Source organism: Mixophyes fleayi, chromosome 9 (genome assembly GCF_038048845.1).
Source record: "Mixophyes fleayi isolate aMixFle1 chromosome 9, aMixFle1.hap1, whole genome shotgun sequence".
In the NCBI taxonomy this organism is placed as follows: domain Eukaryota; kingdom Metazoa; phylum Chordata; class Amphibia; order Anura; family Limnodynastidae; genus Mixophyes; species Mixophyes fleayi.
Genome location: NC_134410.1, coordinates 25625678 through 25643495, shown reverse-complemented (window position 1 = coordinate 25643495; position 17818 = coordinate 25625678). Strand labels below are relative to the sequence as shown.

Sequence of the window (17818 nt, the reverse complement as noted above, 5' to 3'; positions counted from 1 at the left end):
CTTTGGGGCCCAATCTGCCTAGGGAATTCAGCCCTGTGCTGAACGGGCTGGGTTGTTGGCCATTAAGGTCGAGGACCACACGTTGCTGGTTTCCCTGATATAGTGGCAACAGCCCTGGCTATCATAGCCTAATGCTGGTGCCAGCTTTTTTGGTGGCATCCAAGCTGTTTGTCCCCCTGATTTTGCATTACCAAACTAGGCTATGAGCGCTAGTGTTCACTGATATTTGTTGGGGGGTTGGGCATGCTGTTTTTTTATTTATTTATTTAACTATTTTTATAAAACACATTTAAATGCAAGTCATCATCTACTTAAAAATGCGCTCTATGACACGGTTTAAATGTATCTTCATTCGGTAGACGTATTTAACATATTATGCTGAGTCGCACACATCTTCTCACCTCTTTGTCTGTTTTACCGTTTGTTTATTAGTTTACTGTGTTTGTCACCAATTGTAAAGCGCTACGGGATATGTTGGCGCTATATAAATAAATGATGATGATGATAATGATCTTAAGATACGTGCAGTGCTGCATTCTAATTGTGTACCAATATAGTGTGTCTGTGTGTACCAATATAGTGTGTCTGTGTGTACCAATACAGTGTGAGTATAGTATCTTAGTAGTATATGATCAGCTACTCAGTTCAATCCCAATGGCAGTGGGTTTGTGACATGATGGAGGGGGCAAGCTGTAAACAAAGGACTCACTAAAACTGCCCTGCACCCCCCGGATGATGACCCAAGGTTCAGAAGAGGTGAGTCCTATATATACTCTAATAGAGAGTGCATATACAAAATGATTACAGATAGTTTAGAAGTTATATTTGAACATTTAACCCCTAACGGAAAAAAAACATGGTAGTTGGGTATAATCTGTATAGGAAGACAGATGGAAAGACCTCCCCTATGCTGGATATAATTCTTAGTTTCTGTTCTTTAATGTACATACAGGCAACTTACCAGTACTTCTTCTCCTGCTCTGCATGTAATTCTCAGTAACTGTTGCTAATATGTATTTATATATGGAGACCTGCACTGCTTTACTAGGTCTGTTTACCCTATAACTTTATTATGTATTTATTGAGTGTAGTATTTACAATATAATCACATTGGGATTATGTGTAGGGGACTAGTCACGTTGGTAAATGTGACTATGACTGGTATTCTATGTCCCTGATATTGTATTTACAATTTGGCATAGAAATACCAGGACAGACAACAACCTGGGCACCATGCCATAATTAGTATGCCTGCCCCCATGTACATGCACAGCAATAAAAGATCTTTGCATTAACTCAAAGCCATAGCCTATATACAGGATAAAATAAACCGAGCCTATATATCTTCCTACTGCCCCTTATCCGGGTCTGTGTCATCTGACTAGTCTACCAGGACTACCAGCTGTGCCATCTGACAGGGCAAGCAGGGCATGGTCCTACCTTCACCGTGGGAAGGCCATGCAATGTCACATACTCCTTTCTGCTCTCCTGGGCAGGACAACGTTGCAGTGCAGTATGCATTGGCCCCTCGGGCCCTCCGGACAGGCCGCCCACACAGGTCCGCAGCTGGTGCAGATGCAGATAGAAATCACAGGAAAGGAGAATGGTGCAGAATCCCTTTCAGAGCATCTCATGGACCAGTCGACCACGCATGCGCACAAATCACCTGTACGTTCCTACAGAGGGCGCTTGAAGAAAGCCAAAGGGCTGCGCATGCGTAGTGGCAGCAGACAGGACCCGCAGCAGTCCATACCTGAACTTACTCGGCTGGGAGAGAATTACGCATGCGCACTGGTTGCCTTTGGAGACCTTTATCTGACCGGGAAGGAGAGATATACGCATGCGCATGGAAATATTGCAACTATAGATGTTTATTGACATTTCATTTGTCTGTTGACTAAAATGCACTCAAATGCAAGGTATTAATATAAAGCGTAATTGTGATGCAGTGTGATACAGAAGCGTAATTGTTAGCTATTGTTTAACTTGAAGTTCCATCAGGCATGAGGTAGTGAGAGAAAGTAGTTAGGATTTTGTTTGATTAGGTAATGTTGCCAATCGCTGGTGACTTTGAATCAAACAAGACTCTATTGATAGGGCTACACTTATTAAAAAAACATGTTTGTTTTTTATTGAAAAATGTATACTTAATTTTTGCATAAAGATACAAACAAAAATAAACAGCCGTAAGACCAAACTTGTACACTCTCCCCGAATATCCTGGAGACTACCGAATTCCGGGTTGGTCTCCCGAGAGAGCAGGACATTCTCCTGCATCCGCCCATTTCACTATGAAGTGGAGTGTGTCATGGATGCTTCACCGCACCCTGCCCCTTTCTTTCCTCACATTTCACCTCCCCTCTGGGATTCCCGGAGGCGAAGAGTGACAAGTTGGCAAGTATGCATAATACATTACTTAAAGGTATACTGCACGTAACGCAGCTGGAACGCAATACACCGTGAGACATAAATCAGACATACTTTATAGTACAAGACATATGGCATACGATATGACATCATACACTACACCATACTTACCAACTTTTCCTCGTTGGCTTCAGGGAGATCCCGGGGGAGGTGGCCGTGCGGGGCGGGGCTTGACGAATGGCTAAGATGGCGCGGTATTTGTGTCATTAAGCCCCCCTGCCACTTATCTATTGCGGGGGCGAATACGGAGGGTTTTCCTGCTCTCCCGGGAGCCCGGGAGGTCTCCCAGAAATGCGGGAGTCTCCCGGGCATTCCGGGAGAGTAGGCAACTATAGGTTAAGGAAAAGCAGCTAATGAATCTCTAGAGACTGAAGTGTCTTTTACATTTCTGTCTCCATTACTGAAGTCATGTTTTCTTACCTGTCAGTGTTTGATTAAATCTTGGTCTCCATGAAAATGGCCACCTCCATAGGCATCAATACATGGACATAGGACACAATTACTGAACTGTGTCATCATGCCACAGATGGCGAAGCCAACCACGTCTTGTACTGGCTCAGCATCAGGGACAATGCCAAACTCTTCAGGGAGTGAGGGAGATCACCCCTATTTCAGGGAGTCTTTTCAGGGAGTCTCCCTGACATTCAGGGAGAGTTGGCAAGTATGCACTACACATCAAGTACTACACTTAAAACATGCTGCTTCAGTCAAATCTGATAAAATAGCCAAATCAAAGATTAGTCTGTTGTGTTCTTGTGGACATACTTGCCTATTTTTTATACTTGAGATGGGGATTGGAAGAGTTCAGGTAGCCAGTTAGCACAGCTTAACGACATGATTTGCATCACCAAGTAGGTGGGGCAATGGGTATGATGAAAAAGACTATAACATCATGGGCAGTCCTGAGGAAGAAGATGATTGATGTTGTCTCCTGCCCCTTCTCCCATATGTGTCTGTTTCTTCAGTAAAGCTTTGGGCATGTGATTCCCCCTTCCTTACCCCCTCCATCCATTCCCCATCACACTTTGAAGTTTTGTTGAAGTGTCTTATCTTTAATTTATGCACCCTCCCCTCATATGTCTCTGTCCTTCAATAAAGCTTCAGGCCTGTCATCTCCCCCCTCACATCCATTGCTTATTTGAAACTGTTGTGCTGTTTAACTGACGCATGGTTAGTGCATACTTGTGCCATATGTCTTGTATTGTACTTAAAAATCTGTGGAATTATGTTTCATGGGGTATTGTGCTTATAGCTGTACTTGAATGTAATACAGTGGCGGATCCAGGGGGGGGGGGGCGATCGGGGCAATCACCCCCCCTAGCAGGGGCTTGCTGCCGACAGCTGCACACTGTGCAGGTCCGTTTGGCAGTGACAGTGTGCTACCCGGCTGCTCTAACTGTGTTTTAAACACAATCAGAGCAGAGATTCGCATCATCGCATCCCTGGACTGTATGTGAGCTGGCTTATTTTGTCCCGCATTACGGATTGTAAATGTTGGGAGCTATGACAGATATGACTATCACATTATGCACATATGCAAATATTAGCCTGCAATGAAATATGGGAGATCAGGCACAGAACTACCGGCGGTGCAGCGGGTGCACTACATGAGGGCCCATGAAGGAAATGGGGCCCATGTGCGGATTGTCCACTTCTCGGTGACTGGCTCCTTCCCAGCAACCAGCCACCTTAGTATGTGTTGTGCAGAGTGGCCCGGATCAGCCAACGGCTGGTCCTTCCCTCCTCTCCCTAATCCCCACCTCCATTCCCAGGGGCGGACTGGCCCGGGGGGCATCGGCCCCCCGGGCCGCTCGGTCAGGCCGCTGTTAGAGCCGGGGGGTAGGCCGGCCGGCCACCCCCCGGCTGCAAAATACAATGCTTTCCCCCCGCGGCCGCATCTGATGACATCAGATGCGGCCGCGTCAGCGCACCGGCGGGCGCACCACATGACAGGGGATGCAGCCGCGTCATCAATGACGCGGCCGCATCCTTTTTCATGTGATGCGGCCGCCTGTGTGCCCCCCGGCCACGCCTCTCCCAGCCCGCGCCTGTCCATCCCTCTCCCTCGCTGTCAGCGGTGTGCACCAAGTGGGACTGGAGCAGTTACAGAGACCCGCAGAGACTCTACATCATAGCTGTGTGTCTAAAGGTTTGACATACGTTTTACAGCTTCGGACATTAGCCTTACGGCTTGTCTTGTCAGGTCACAAACGTAGAGTGCTTTTTATGCACTTCAAATATGCCCCATTGATGCTCCTAATATGTATTACCATTCACTTCTTTTGAAATGTAAAAAAATATTATTAGTATTAGAAAACAACCCTTATCAAGGGTACAGAGATAAAACTAGTAATTTTACTAACAGAAATAAATATTTTTATGGGAAAAAAACATATAGTGTGACATAGTTGGCAACATTTTAAAATCTTTTGCCGATACACTTTACTGGTGGGACGATGCAACTAAACATGTTACTTATAGTAATGCCCGGGCAGACCTCGAACCACTATAATCCCCATCGTGCCTTCCTTACTGAATTTGATTATTACTTAATTTTTTGCATTCAAATACCTCTGTTCAATAAATTACATTATAAACATTGAACTTGATGGCAGAAAAGTACCAAAAGATCCAATTAATTTTCCCTCTTTTGTATGTGTTTTGGGGCTTTGCTTTTTAATATATTTTTTAGATTTAAGCACAGCTGCAATGTGGTTAGAATTGTTGCCTCACAGTGCTTCATTTCAATTTTATTTGATATGGAAAGGGCACAGTGTGATACAGAAGGGGGCACAGTGTGATACAGAGGGGGGCATAGTGTGATACAGAGGGGGGCACAGTGTGATACAGAAGGGGGGCATAGTGTGATACAGAAAGGGTCATAGTGTGATACAGAAGGGGGCATAGTGTGATACAGAAGGGGGCACAGTGTGATACAGAAGGGGCATAGTGTGATACAGAAGGGGGCATAGTGTGATACAGAAGGGGGCACAGTGTGATACAGAAGGGGGCATAGTGTGATACAGAAGGGGGCATAGTGTGATACAGAAGGGGGCATAGTGTGATACAGAAGGGGGCACAGTGTGATACAGAAGGGGCATAGTGTGATACAGAAGGGGGCATAGTGTGATACAGAAGGGGGCACAGTGTGATACAGAAGGGGGCATAGTGTGATACAGAAGGGGGCATAGTGTGATACAGAAGGGGGCACAGTGTGATACAGAAGGGGGCATAGTGTGATACAGAAGGGGGCACAGTGTGATACAGAAGGGGGCACAGTGTGATACGGAAGGGGGGCACAGCGTGATATGGAAGGGGGGCACAGTGTGATATGGAAGGAGGGCACAGTGTGATACAGAAGGGGTCGCAGTGTGATATGGAAGGGGGTCACAATGTGATACGGAAAGGGGGCACTGTGTGATATAGAAGGGGACACTGTGTGATATAGAAAGGGGCATAGTGTGATACGGAAGGAGAGCACAGTGTGATACGAAAGGAGGGCATAGTGTGACACGGAAGGGAGCACAGTGTGATACAGAAATGGGGCACAGTGTGATATAGAGGGCGGCACAATGTGATACAGAAGGAGGGCACAGTGTGATACGGAAGGTGGGGCACAGTGTGATACGGAAGGGGGGGCACAGTGTGATACGGAAGGGGGGCACAGTGTGATACGGAAGGGGGCCCAGTGTGACATGGAAGGAGGGCACAGTATGATATGGAAGGGGGGGCGCAGTGTGATACTGAAGGAGGGCACAGTGTGATATGGAAGGAGGGCACAGTGTGATACAGAAGGGGTCACAGTGTGATATGGAAAGGGGTCACAATGTGATACGGAAAGAGGGCACTGTGTGATACAGAAGGGGGTACTGTGTGATATAGAAGTGGGCATAGTGTGATACGGAAGGAGGGCACAGTGTGATACGGAAGGGGTCGCAGTGTGATACGGAAGGGGGTCACAATGTGATATGGAAAGGGGGCACTGTGTGATATAGAAGGGTGCACAGTGTAATAGATAAGGGAGGCACAATGATACGGAAGGGGGTACAGTGTGATACAGAAGGAGGGCACAGTGTGACACAGAAGGGGGCACAGTGTGATATAGAAGGAGGGGACAGTGACACAGAAGGAGGGCACAGTGTGATATAGAAGGAGGGGACAGTGATACAGAAGGAGGGCACGGTGTGATACGGAGATAATGCACAGTGTGATAAAAGGGGGGCACAGTGTGATACAGAAGGAGGGCACAGTGTAACACAGAAGTGCACAGTGTGATACGGAAATAATGCTCTGTGTGATATAAGGGAGGCACAGTGTAATAAAGAAGGGCCACACGTTATATATTTATATTCCTTATACTTTAAATTAAAGTAAAAAAACAAAAAGATAAAATATTTTTTTTCTTTTTTTTTGCGTGTGTGTTTGTGAGGGGGGGGGGGAGGCTGAGACCCGGGACCCAAAGCGAATTTTTGCACCTGGGCCCACAACTCGTTCTGCCACTGTGGAAGACACTATACGAATTGCATGATAGAACAAATTTCAGCAATAAATTGTATTTTATCAGAGAAGTATATCAAACTAAGCTGATGAAGGGCCAGCATATATATATGTCTACATAAGTACCTTCTTATTGGAGAATACATAAAAGACTTACTTGTAGCAGCGTTGCAACTCACAGCTCTCCCAGGCAGCTATAGAACACTGGTGACTTCACTTGATACTCAACAAGACAGCAAACGTGTTAGACTATGTCAAAAACAAGTTTGTGGAATATAAGTGGAAAAGAGAAAGCACAAGCAATGGCACTGTGCCCAGTGCAGAATCAGCATTAAGGTTTAGTCGGTGAACTATAGTCAGCAATGTGAAACTGATGAATTAAACCTGATCTCCTAAAGATTGACTGCATAGTGTGGAAAGCTATAATGAATGAGCTGGAGAAACAAAGTGATCAATTGAAGGCCGAAAGTGCTATAAAAGAGGATGACAACACTTCCAGTATTGAGGTTGTCTTTAACTCGGGTGTGGGTGCGTCATCAAACCATGTATACCCGCTGTCTGTGAAGAAACCCACAAAGCAAAACATTGAGGATGACAGCTGCAGCACACGAAAGTCAGTCATGCTCTCGCAGAGAATCATTGATAAATTGTACCAGCTGAGATGCAAAGAAATTGTCAACTCTGCAAAGCAGGACGGACATATGAACTGCATCCATATGTGGCTATGACGTCTGGGATATAGGAACCCCAAAGCAGTAATGTGTCTCGCTTGTGAACAGCTGACTGGATCTAGAATGACCAGTGCAGTCAAATCATGAAATGTACCAGCAACTAGAAAGGGAAAGTGACAAGGTAATCTTTTCCAAAACAGCCCTTAGATTTGTTACTCACAAATGTAAAGATGAGCATTGAATCAAGAATAAGTATGTTCTGATTATCTTCAATGATCAGTCTAGATCAACAATATAAAACTGGTTCATAGCATGGTTAAAGCATCAGATAGAGTCTTTCTCAAGTAAGCAGTAAGATAATACGTGCAGATAATGTGAGTGAATACACAAGTGATAAGACACAAGCCATCTAGAAAAAGATTGGAATTGTATTTCAGATCGCAGTACCATACAACCATGGACAGAATGGTATAGCAGGCAAAGTCGGCTCTTTGATGCAGATATACCAGCGATATATTTTGGTGAAGCAATGATAACAGCTTGTCTTCTCCATAATCATTTACCCAGTAAGGCAACAGAGAAACCTCCATACAAGCAGTGGAACAGAAAGAAGCCTGAGCAGATGCATATTAGGATATTTGGAGGCAAGGCCTATGTGCATGTAACCAAAGAAAAGCATAGCAAGTGGAAAGCTCATAAAAAGGAAGGGATTCTAGTAGGATTCAGCAAGGATAAAACATAAATTGATTGAGCAACTTCCACTTCTGTATTGTTTGTTTGAGAAGCATGTTGGTATCAGTAGCTGATGGGGAGTGATGGTGCTGTATTGCCATTTGGAGGCTTCTGGGGTACCTCTTGGTAAGTTGGCTCTCAATTTAAAAACACACTTATGTATGGCCCAAATATATGGGACTCTCACTGTTTAGAGTTAGGACCACCCTATTAGTAAAAGCGCCGAGGAGTGGCAGGTGGATTTCCATACATTTGCAAATGTGTGCAACTTAGACTTTGGCATTTTTATGTACAAGTAGAAATGGCAGCTCCTTTGCTGGCTATAGCAGTGTGCTGGGGGATTTTTCTCTGTGTTTGTTCCATTTAGGATACAGCAAGAACCAGAAAGGATATAATTTTGTAAAACAAACAAGCTAGTAACTAGCAGAAGTGTGGCAATTGACAAAGACTATGTCACTCAAATTTCAGAAATAATTTAGCCTGAAACACAGGAGAATGACCAATGTGACATTGGAATTGAATTAGGCAATCCATCTATTGAAAGACAAGATAGAAAAGTCTACCTCTGCCTTCAGTTAGAAGATCCACAAGAGCATTCTAGCCAAATGCTTCTCCTACATGGTTCGAACAGCACCACAATCCAAGAAAAAGTTTTGGAAGGAGATGCAAAATCTACTCTGTCCACAAGCAGTAGAAGTGGATTAAAGCTGCTGATGAAGAGATGATATCTCTCAACTAGCTCTAGACTTGTTGCAGTACTTACAAGTAGTCATGTAATAAATACACAAAAACCAATGAGGACACCTTTTGTTTATGAGAAAGCCACTACCAAGACCCAGGCTTGAATAATTAGTTATATGCCTTTTGCAACAACTACTGTACTGTGGGTATTTTTTTTCAATTGTGAGTTCTCTGTACAGCACTGCGGAATTAGTGGCGCTATATAAATAAATGATGATAATGATGATGAGAGGTAGTTCTAAACAGTAGTTCGGTGGCTAAAAATTCTTTACAGGGCATCCCCAAGCAGATGGCGGTACTGCAAAGGATTGCTGTATGGTCATGGAGCCCCCAGTGTTAGAAGGTCTGCTGGATTGATGGAGGGACCTGTGTCAGCACCTCGTAAAACACAGCAGGTTCCCAGAGTACAGACACTTTAGCAGTCATCTACAGACAGGCCTGTTTTGTCTTTTTGCTTTTTAAATTATTGGTCTGCTCTTTGTTCTGTTATATTACCTATAATATTACCGTTAGTTAACAAATATCCCTAATTTATAGGGATAGTCGCAGGTTTTAAAGATTTTTCCCTGGAAATGTCCTCTGCACAATACAATTACATGTTAAATGCAATTCTTACTATTTCTATCCTTACTCTCTCCAATAAACTGCATATAAAAGCAAAAAGTGCACTTTTATCAAATTCAATAAGCAGTACATGCTGGGGATTGTAGTTCTCCAAGGCTGAGGTGACATTACTGTGCGCAACTGGCCTTATGTGCATTATGTGCTTTTTCTGTTTCTGTATGTTATTGTGTAATGACATTGCACTAAGTGTTAGCTCATTATCTGACCATTACAGACCACCAGCAGATGTAAAACTCTCTGTATCTGACACACACCCTGCTTCTTCTTGTACATTATCACTCAAGAACACACATTTGTTATCTCCGACCAAAATAAAAAACAATTGGGATACCTAAACATATAAAAAGGTAATAGGGCCTGGCACACCAGAGCTCACAATCTAAAATGAAATGAGGGATTTAATACAAGAAGGCAAACTCACATATTCTGAACACTGCAGCACATGAGCTTTGGCATAGCTTGAAATTGTTTTTCCAGCATCCCACAGGTGATCGGTCAGATTGAGATCTGGGAATTTGGAGACCAAGTCAACACCTTGAAATATTTGTCTTGTTCCTCAAACAATTTTTGCAGTGAGCAGGGTGCATTATCCTGCTGAAAGAGGTCACTGCCATCAGGCAATACCATTACCATGAAGGGGTGTACTGGGTCTGCAACAGTGTTTAGGTAGGCGGTACCTGTCAATGTTACATCCACATGAATGCCAGGACCAAAGGTTTCCAAGCAGAACATTGCCCAGAGCATCACAATGCCTCCTGCCAGATTGCCTTCTTCCCATAGTGCATCCTGGTGCCATCTTTTCCCCATGTAAACAATACCCATGCACCTGGCCGTCCACATGATGTAAAAGGAAACATGATACATCAGACCAGGCCACCTTCTTCAATTGTTCCGTGGTCCAGTTCTGGAGTACACATGCCCATTGCAGGCACTTTCTGCGGTGGACAGGGGTTAGCATGGGCACTCTGACCGGTCTGCGGCAACGCTCTTCGGTGGGATTGGGGCAGATGGGCTAGCCTGCACATCCCACACGCTTCAATGAGCCTTAGGCACCCATGACTCTGTCACCTGTTCACTGGTTGTCCTTCCTTGGACCACTTTTGGTAGGTACTAACCACTGTATGCCAGGAACACCCCACAAGACCTGCTGTTTTGGAGATGCTCAGATTCCTACACTTGCCCATTTTTCTTGCAACATATCAGCTTCAAGGATTGACTGTTTACTTGTTGCCTAATATATCTCACCCCTTGACAGGTGCTATTGTAACAAGATAATGAATATATTCACTTCACTTGTCAGTGTTTTTAATGTTGTGGGTGATTGGGATATATTTATATATATATATATATATATATATATATATATATATATATATATATATATATATATATATATTGAAGCATCTACACTCTGGAGGTCACGTCACTAAAGCTTCCTCCATGTTACAAGGACACCATTGTAATAGATGCTGATAGCAATATCTATGAGATCATTTTCCCTTTGTGTCCAAGTACCAATCTCGTGTCCAGGACGACAGCTCTAGTCTGGATGGAGGACATCATCGTGGATGCCACTGATAGACAGGGGTGGTAATCATAAAGATCACAAAGAGCAATCAAGAAACTTCATCTAAGAGATCCCAACCCAGATTACAAGCAAGACATCTTATGTACCTGCCTAGGGCCTGGAGGACCCTGGCAGCCTACGTTAGCAGGCAGAAGGGTGTTATCTTAACCTCTGGGGATATAAGTACTCTATTCCAATAGTGGGCAGGGACAGAAATGGGTTGGTGGAACACGGAACAGTTGGACAACTGTGTTTTTGGTGTATAAAGTCATGTGTTGTTCAAATATAATAAACTTCAGCCTTATAGTTATTAATAATGTTATAGTTTTTAAGATGATATGATTTTGACATGTTTAAATGCAGAGAGGAGTGTCCAGTTATTAGACAAAGTAACGAGATGACCATGAAGCGGCTTATGGTACCTGGCTGTATGTATTGATATAGATGCTGCAGGTTGTTCTGTGATGCCAGTAGTTTCCACTAGAGGGCAGTCATTTCATCACTATCTTTATGGGTTTGTGATATTAAATAGTATATGCTGAATATGGAAAGGACTAATTGATTACACAAACATAGATCAAAATTAGCATAATAAACAGGGTGGCACATAATATAATTAATACATTTAATTGCAATTTTGTGCAGAGAATTTACCTGGTGGTAAACAAGCTTGGCATAATCAAGGGAGAAGTATAAAGAGCTATCACTGTACTAAAGCTCTTGTGGTGAAGCATTCTGACACTGGTTACAATTCACTCAGTATTATTCATTTCAAATTGTCCATTATTGCTTTCCATAGGATGATTAAAGGAAATCTAACCCTATATTATACTTGTGTAATGTACATAGAAATTGGTGAATGTATACAAATATTCTTGTTTTATCATCATCATTTATTTATATAGCACCACTAATTCTGCAGTGCTGTACAGAGAACTCATTCACATCAGTCCCTGCCCCATTGGAGCTAACAGTCTAAATTCCCTAATATAGACACACACTCACAGACAGACAAGGAGAGACTAGTCAATTTTGATAGCAGCCAATTAACCTACTAGTATGTTTTTGGAGTGTGGGAGGAAACCAGAGCACCTGGAGGAAACCCATGCAAACATGGGGAGAACATACAAACTCCACACAGATAAGACCATGGTTGGGAATTGAACTCATGACCCCAGTGCTGGGAGGCAGAAGTGCTAACCACTAGGCCACTGGGCTTTACCCACTTTCTGTGATGGTGCTATGAACACGTAGTACAGTTCCATGGTTTGCTTTCTTTCCCACTAGAATCCCCTTATTTCCTCCTAGAGCTCTCCTGTCAGTCTTATTGAAAATGATAATCCTCTCACAGTACCTTTGGCCGCACATGTGGGTGACCAAGTATCAGGTGGTTCTCGGTGGTGGAAGTGGTCTGGTATACAATGATATGCCATACCGCCACTTCTCCTAATTCTTTCATTGTAAAACTATAACATTCCATTCACTTACATTTCCCTTACTGCCTCTTCTACATTTTGACAGGTGATCTTGTTATTGCAGACAACAGCTGACAGTATACTCCAGTACACACAGGCTGCAAACCAACTTTTCAGGCTTGTCTGAAATTAATTTATTTAGTTAGGATAATTCCTGGGTATTGCACTAGATATAGGACCACACACACCACAATATTAGGATAATTTGCCAGTATTTTAACAGCCATAGCACCTCCTGTGATCAGTATTATAGTGTCCACTCTGTATTAACTCACTGGCTCCAAGCATCCTTCTGTCCATCTTTAATTGATTGCTTTGTATTAACCCATTGACTCTATTCACTCTTCTATACCTTTGTATGACCCCTTGTAACATTCAATAGCATGCAGGGTAATACACCCTGCACACAGGGTGTATTACCCTGTGTGCAGTTCAGCAGTGAGAGAGTTAAGCTTGTGTGTGTGACAGAGGCTCCACCCATTAGGGGTGGAGTCCAGTGAGGCAGTGTGACTGGTGTTTTATAACATGCAGTGAGAGAGGCTGCAAGTTCTGTATAGTTACAATGGCACCCAAAAACATTGCCATCTTCGGGGCCACTGGAATGACTGGTCAGGTGACCCTGGCACAAGCTATTGATGCAGGTAACTATAATCTGGTAGCCATGCTGTTGTACAGCAGACAGGCTGGAAACCAATGTGCACTGTGCTCCTGAAGGTGGGAATAGCACCAGTATGTACTGTGCTGTGCAGATAAAGATGGCATTTAAATCATACGCAGAGGGCAAACATGGGCTGCACTGCAGTTAGTTCAGACGGGCTCTGTATGATTGCATATTACCAGCAGCCTGCTTCTGTACTCATTGCAGAGGCAATGCAGGAACGTAAGGATCTGAGTGACTTTGACAAGGGACAAATTTTGATGGTTAGATGACTTGGTCAAAGCATCTCCAAAACAGCAGGTCTTGTGGGGTGTTCCCGGTATGGTTAGTACCTACCAAAAGTGCTCCTAGGAAGGACACCAGCAGGGCCGGATTAAGACACTGTAGGCCCCTGGGCTAGGGGTACTGGTGAGGCCCCCATTTGTCAAGAGACGTATGCCCAATCCAATAGCACTGGGGGCCCCGCAGTAATATCGGATTGGGCATATATATCTATATCTGCCGCTGGCAGATCTTAGGGGGCCCCCAGCTGCCCGAGGCCCCTGGGCTATAGCCTGTAAAGCCCTGCGGTTAATCTGGCCCAGTGACAGGGTCATGGGCGCCCAAGGCTCATTTATGCACGTGGGGTGCAAATGATAGCCCGTCTAGTCCAGTCCAGGAGAGCTACTGTAGTACAAATTGGTGAAAAAGTTAATGCTGGCTATGATAGAAAGGTGCACAAAAGTTTTGCACCGCACAGAGAAAAGTCCTAGATCCCCTCTATTCATTACATTGGTATGGTATATAGTGAGGGGGCTGCACCTACACAATTTTATAATTCATAAGAGAAATTTAATGTTGTGGCTGATCGGTGTATATATTATATTGTGAGTAGTGAAACCAATGTATACTTGCTGCACAGTATGCTGGATTTGTAGTACATACAATTCTTCCAGCTCTTTCTGGGCTGTGACTTTTTTTTTTAAAGCTGTTAAGATCTCCCCACTTGAGCACAGGCGGATGAGTGCATGAAACTGACGGTATCTTTGTAGTGAAATGTCTGTAGACTGGCATATGGTACTGTACCGGAATGCCCCTTTGTTATTCGATCACTATTATTAGTTATATAAAACAGGAGAAGTATAAGGCCTCGTACCCACTGACGTTAAAAAAAAAAAAAAATACATGCATTTACTAGTGTTTTCAGGGGCGCACGCAGGATTTTTAAGCGAAAGCTGCTGCCCATGAGCTCGTGCATGCGCAGCAGCTCCGTTTCGTGTGCACTATACTATCCAGCAGCCGTGGCGCTGTCAAAGAAGCGTCTGCGGCGGTGCTGTATACAATACAGCACCGCCGCGGATGCTTCTTTGACAGCGCCCCGCGGCTGCTGGATAGTACAGGGGCTCTTCTTTAGCGGAGGGGAGGGGTTTCTGGAGACCCAGAAACCTCTCCTGCGTGCGCCATTGGTTTTTAACATTGATACAATGCATGTGCAGGTTAATGTTTCCAATGACAACATAAACGCTCACATTTTTTACTTGTCCCAGTGTGTTGCACTTGTATTATGTGTGCAATTCTTTTCAGTGCTTCTTGCACCGTTCAATGCGTTTGACGCTGGCTTTGAGGTCAGTGCAGTGTCCCAGCATTGATCTCTTCAACACAAGTAAAAATGCAAGTTAATGACCACATGCCCAATGCATTTGATATGTGTTTTCACTTGTGTTTGAAAGCAAATAAAACGCAAGTGGACATAAGGTCGTAGACCCAGACATGGGCTGCATTGGGGGCGCTCTGACCTTCAAAAGTGTCGCACTTCGCCCTTACGCTTAGTAATACGTAATGTCTCACTGCTACCAAGAAATCTCTGTACATGTAATATTGTACACTGCCCATCTGGCATGTACAGAAATGTATAGATCCCCAAGTGCTTTTCAGCTCTTCCTTATACGCCTGCAACCCTATGCTGCTGGTGTTTCAGCTTCTGTGTGATGAAGGATCGCTGCTGCACACAGAGATCCTATATGAACAGGTATGCTGTAGCAGCTGTACATATGGACAGGAGCACAGTTTTCCATTTGATCATATAGGTTTTTGTGCATGAAAAAATATTGTGTAAGAAGAGATCAGTATTCTGTGTACATGTTGGAGTGCTGAGTCATTGTCCCCTGTCTGTGTTTGCCAATGATAAGATCCAGCAATTTGTGTGTTAATCCCTCCCACCATTCATGCTGAGCGTTAACCATTTGCTGCCCAGAGAGGAGCGTGACATGTAGAACGAAATGTCGTGGGACTGTGTTATATGGCTATGTTTGAAATGCTGAGTCATTCTGAAGTTACTAAGGGGCATATTTAACAAGTAGGGCTATTAAACTTTCACACACTTACCTTAACTTCAACGCCACTTGTAGTGTCCCGCATATTTATGAATGGTGCATCGCCTGCTGCTTTGCATTCTGTTTCGTTTTTGGGAGCAGTCGCCATTCAATAGTATGGTGACTGCTCCCTACCACAATATAACAAGTTCCGAAAAAAAGTATTTTTCGGTAACTTGTTATGCTAATACATTATCATAATTGAAAAATTTCAGTGCTGTCAGCTCTACTCCGAAGAGCAGAGCTGGACAGTGCATGTGTGGAGGGATCACATGATCCCTCCCTGTCACTCACTGCTCGCTCTCTGCGACTATAGTTGCAGAGAGAGAGAGAGCAGAGATCTTTGTACGCATGCCCAGGTCTTCGTCACTAGCGGACCCAGGGGGGTGGCGATCGGGGCAATCGCACCCACTAGCAAGAACTCGCTGCAGGTCCGTTCAGCAGAGACAGGCAGAGTCCTGTCCGGCTGCTCTGATTATTTATTAAATACAATTCTAGATCCACCCCTGTCTCAAGTGTGCAGGGAGGTCGAAAACTCTGTGCAAAAGCGTCCAACCTCCTAACACTATAGAACTACACCTTTCATTAACTTACACTTTTGATTTAAAATCGCGCCCTCCCTACCATCTTAATCTAACTTCAATCATCATACTGCACTTTGCTATAAACACACATTCACTCCCCCCCCCCCTTCTCAGATGTCATCACACTCCACCAACCCAACGCTCTATAGTGCAAATCTAGGCGCACAGTGAGACAAAGGCAGATTTTGTGCTGCGTGTTAGACATTTTGCACTGGAAACAGCCCCACAGCTGAACTACGTCTGTGTCTTAGAAATGTAATTTCTTTACAGTGTAACGTATCACTATATAGCTTCTTCAGAACGTTGTAGTTTTTACACCTTTTTTTTCTTTAATTGAAAAACTATACTTTGATATATGTGTGTAAAATACACAAGACAGTCAAACATTGTGTTGCAGGGAAGCTGAAACTCAATACATCAATGTATATAAATTATGCATGCATGTCGCACAATACATGACACACACCATACGATACAGCACGTTTATACATCATGCCCTGCACTACTGAAACGTTACTGAGAGCAGCCATAGCATTTCCACGAGAGTTTAGGGTGTGTGATGGGTGAAGCTCAAAGATTTATTGAAGACCGACACATAAAGGAGTAAGAAGAACTAGATTAATCCTCTTCTTCCTCAGGACTATCTATGATAGAACAGTTTCTTTCATGCTGGGCCAACATCTTCTCCTTTTTCACACAAACCATTTCCTGACAATTCGCAAAGTGTCCTTAAGGTGCTAGGCCTCGATTGCCCAGTAGGTGTGTATGCCACGGGCTGGTCCATAAAGTGGTATAAACGGCTGTTCCTTGGCACACAGTCTTTAAGGTCATATTCCAGGGCAACCAACAGGACCTGTGCAAAGGGAAACTCCTAGAGGAGGTGCAGAAATAATTTATCGCTGATAAGGGACCATGGGCATTGTCTGTATCAGCCCAGGTTCCTGGTGTGCATGAAAGATCCCAAGATGGAGTGATCCCTCTGATCTCTGGATTCTGTCCGATGCACACAGCAAGGATTTCTATATAACAAACAAAAATAAGACGTGGAAGTGAGCAGCTTTGTCTGTCCCCAGAAAGTACAAGAAAATAGTCAATCTTACAGCAGTTCACCAGTACCATTCTGCCACTCTGCCCTCCACCACCTCATACAGCTCCAATAACCTATAACCTTCCTTTACAATGTGTGGAGGGAGACCCTATGGCCCATTCTAGAACAAAGGTGGGGGAAAATACTTCCCTACCAAACAGCTATTCATCCAGACGATTCTCCGGTCTTTGGCCATCTGCTCTGTTCGGCGGGCCTACCAGACGATTCTGTGGTCTTCAGCAGGCCTACCAGATGTTCCTCCTTAGACTATTCTCCTGGTCATCTACATGTTTTTTTGCACTTCCAAGTTGCGTTGCTACAGCTGGCGCACAACAAATGAAAAGCCAAACCTAAAGTCTTCTGTTAGGCCAGTGCTCTCTGCCTACTTCACTAGGCCGACGATA

The 17818-nt window shown here is 44.1% G+C and overlaps 2 protein-coding genes across 4 annotated transcripts in view; one reads left to right on the top strand and one right to left on the bottom strand.

The window, feature by feature from the left end:
• The window catches only part of SPTBN4 (spectrin beta, non-erythrocytic 4), a 98017-nt gene extending 96371 nt beyond the window's left edge, over positions 1–1646 (bottom strand). For all 3 annotated transcript variants that reach the window (XM_075187066.1, XM_075187067.1, XM_075187068.1), the window contains exon 1: positions 1441–1646. The gene's annotated coding sequence lies outside the window, so the exon portion shown is untranslated. The remainder of the gene's footprint in view (positions 1–1440) is intronic.
• Positions 1647–13223: 11577 nt separating this feature from the next.
• The window catches only part of BLVRB (biliverdin reductase B), a 6673-nt gene continuing 2078 nt past the window's right edge, over positions 13224–17818 (top strand). The window contains 2 exon segments of the mRNA XM_075185993.1: positions 13224–13389; positions 15350–15400. Coding sequence (XP_075042094.1) covers positions 13297–13389; positions 15350–15400 — 144 coding nt within the window. The 5' untranslated portion in view covers positions 13224–13296.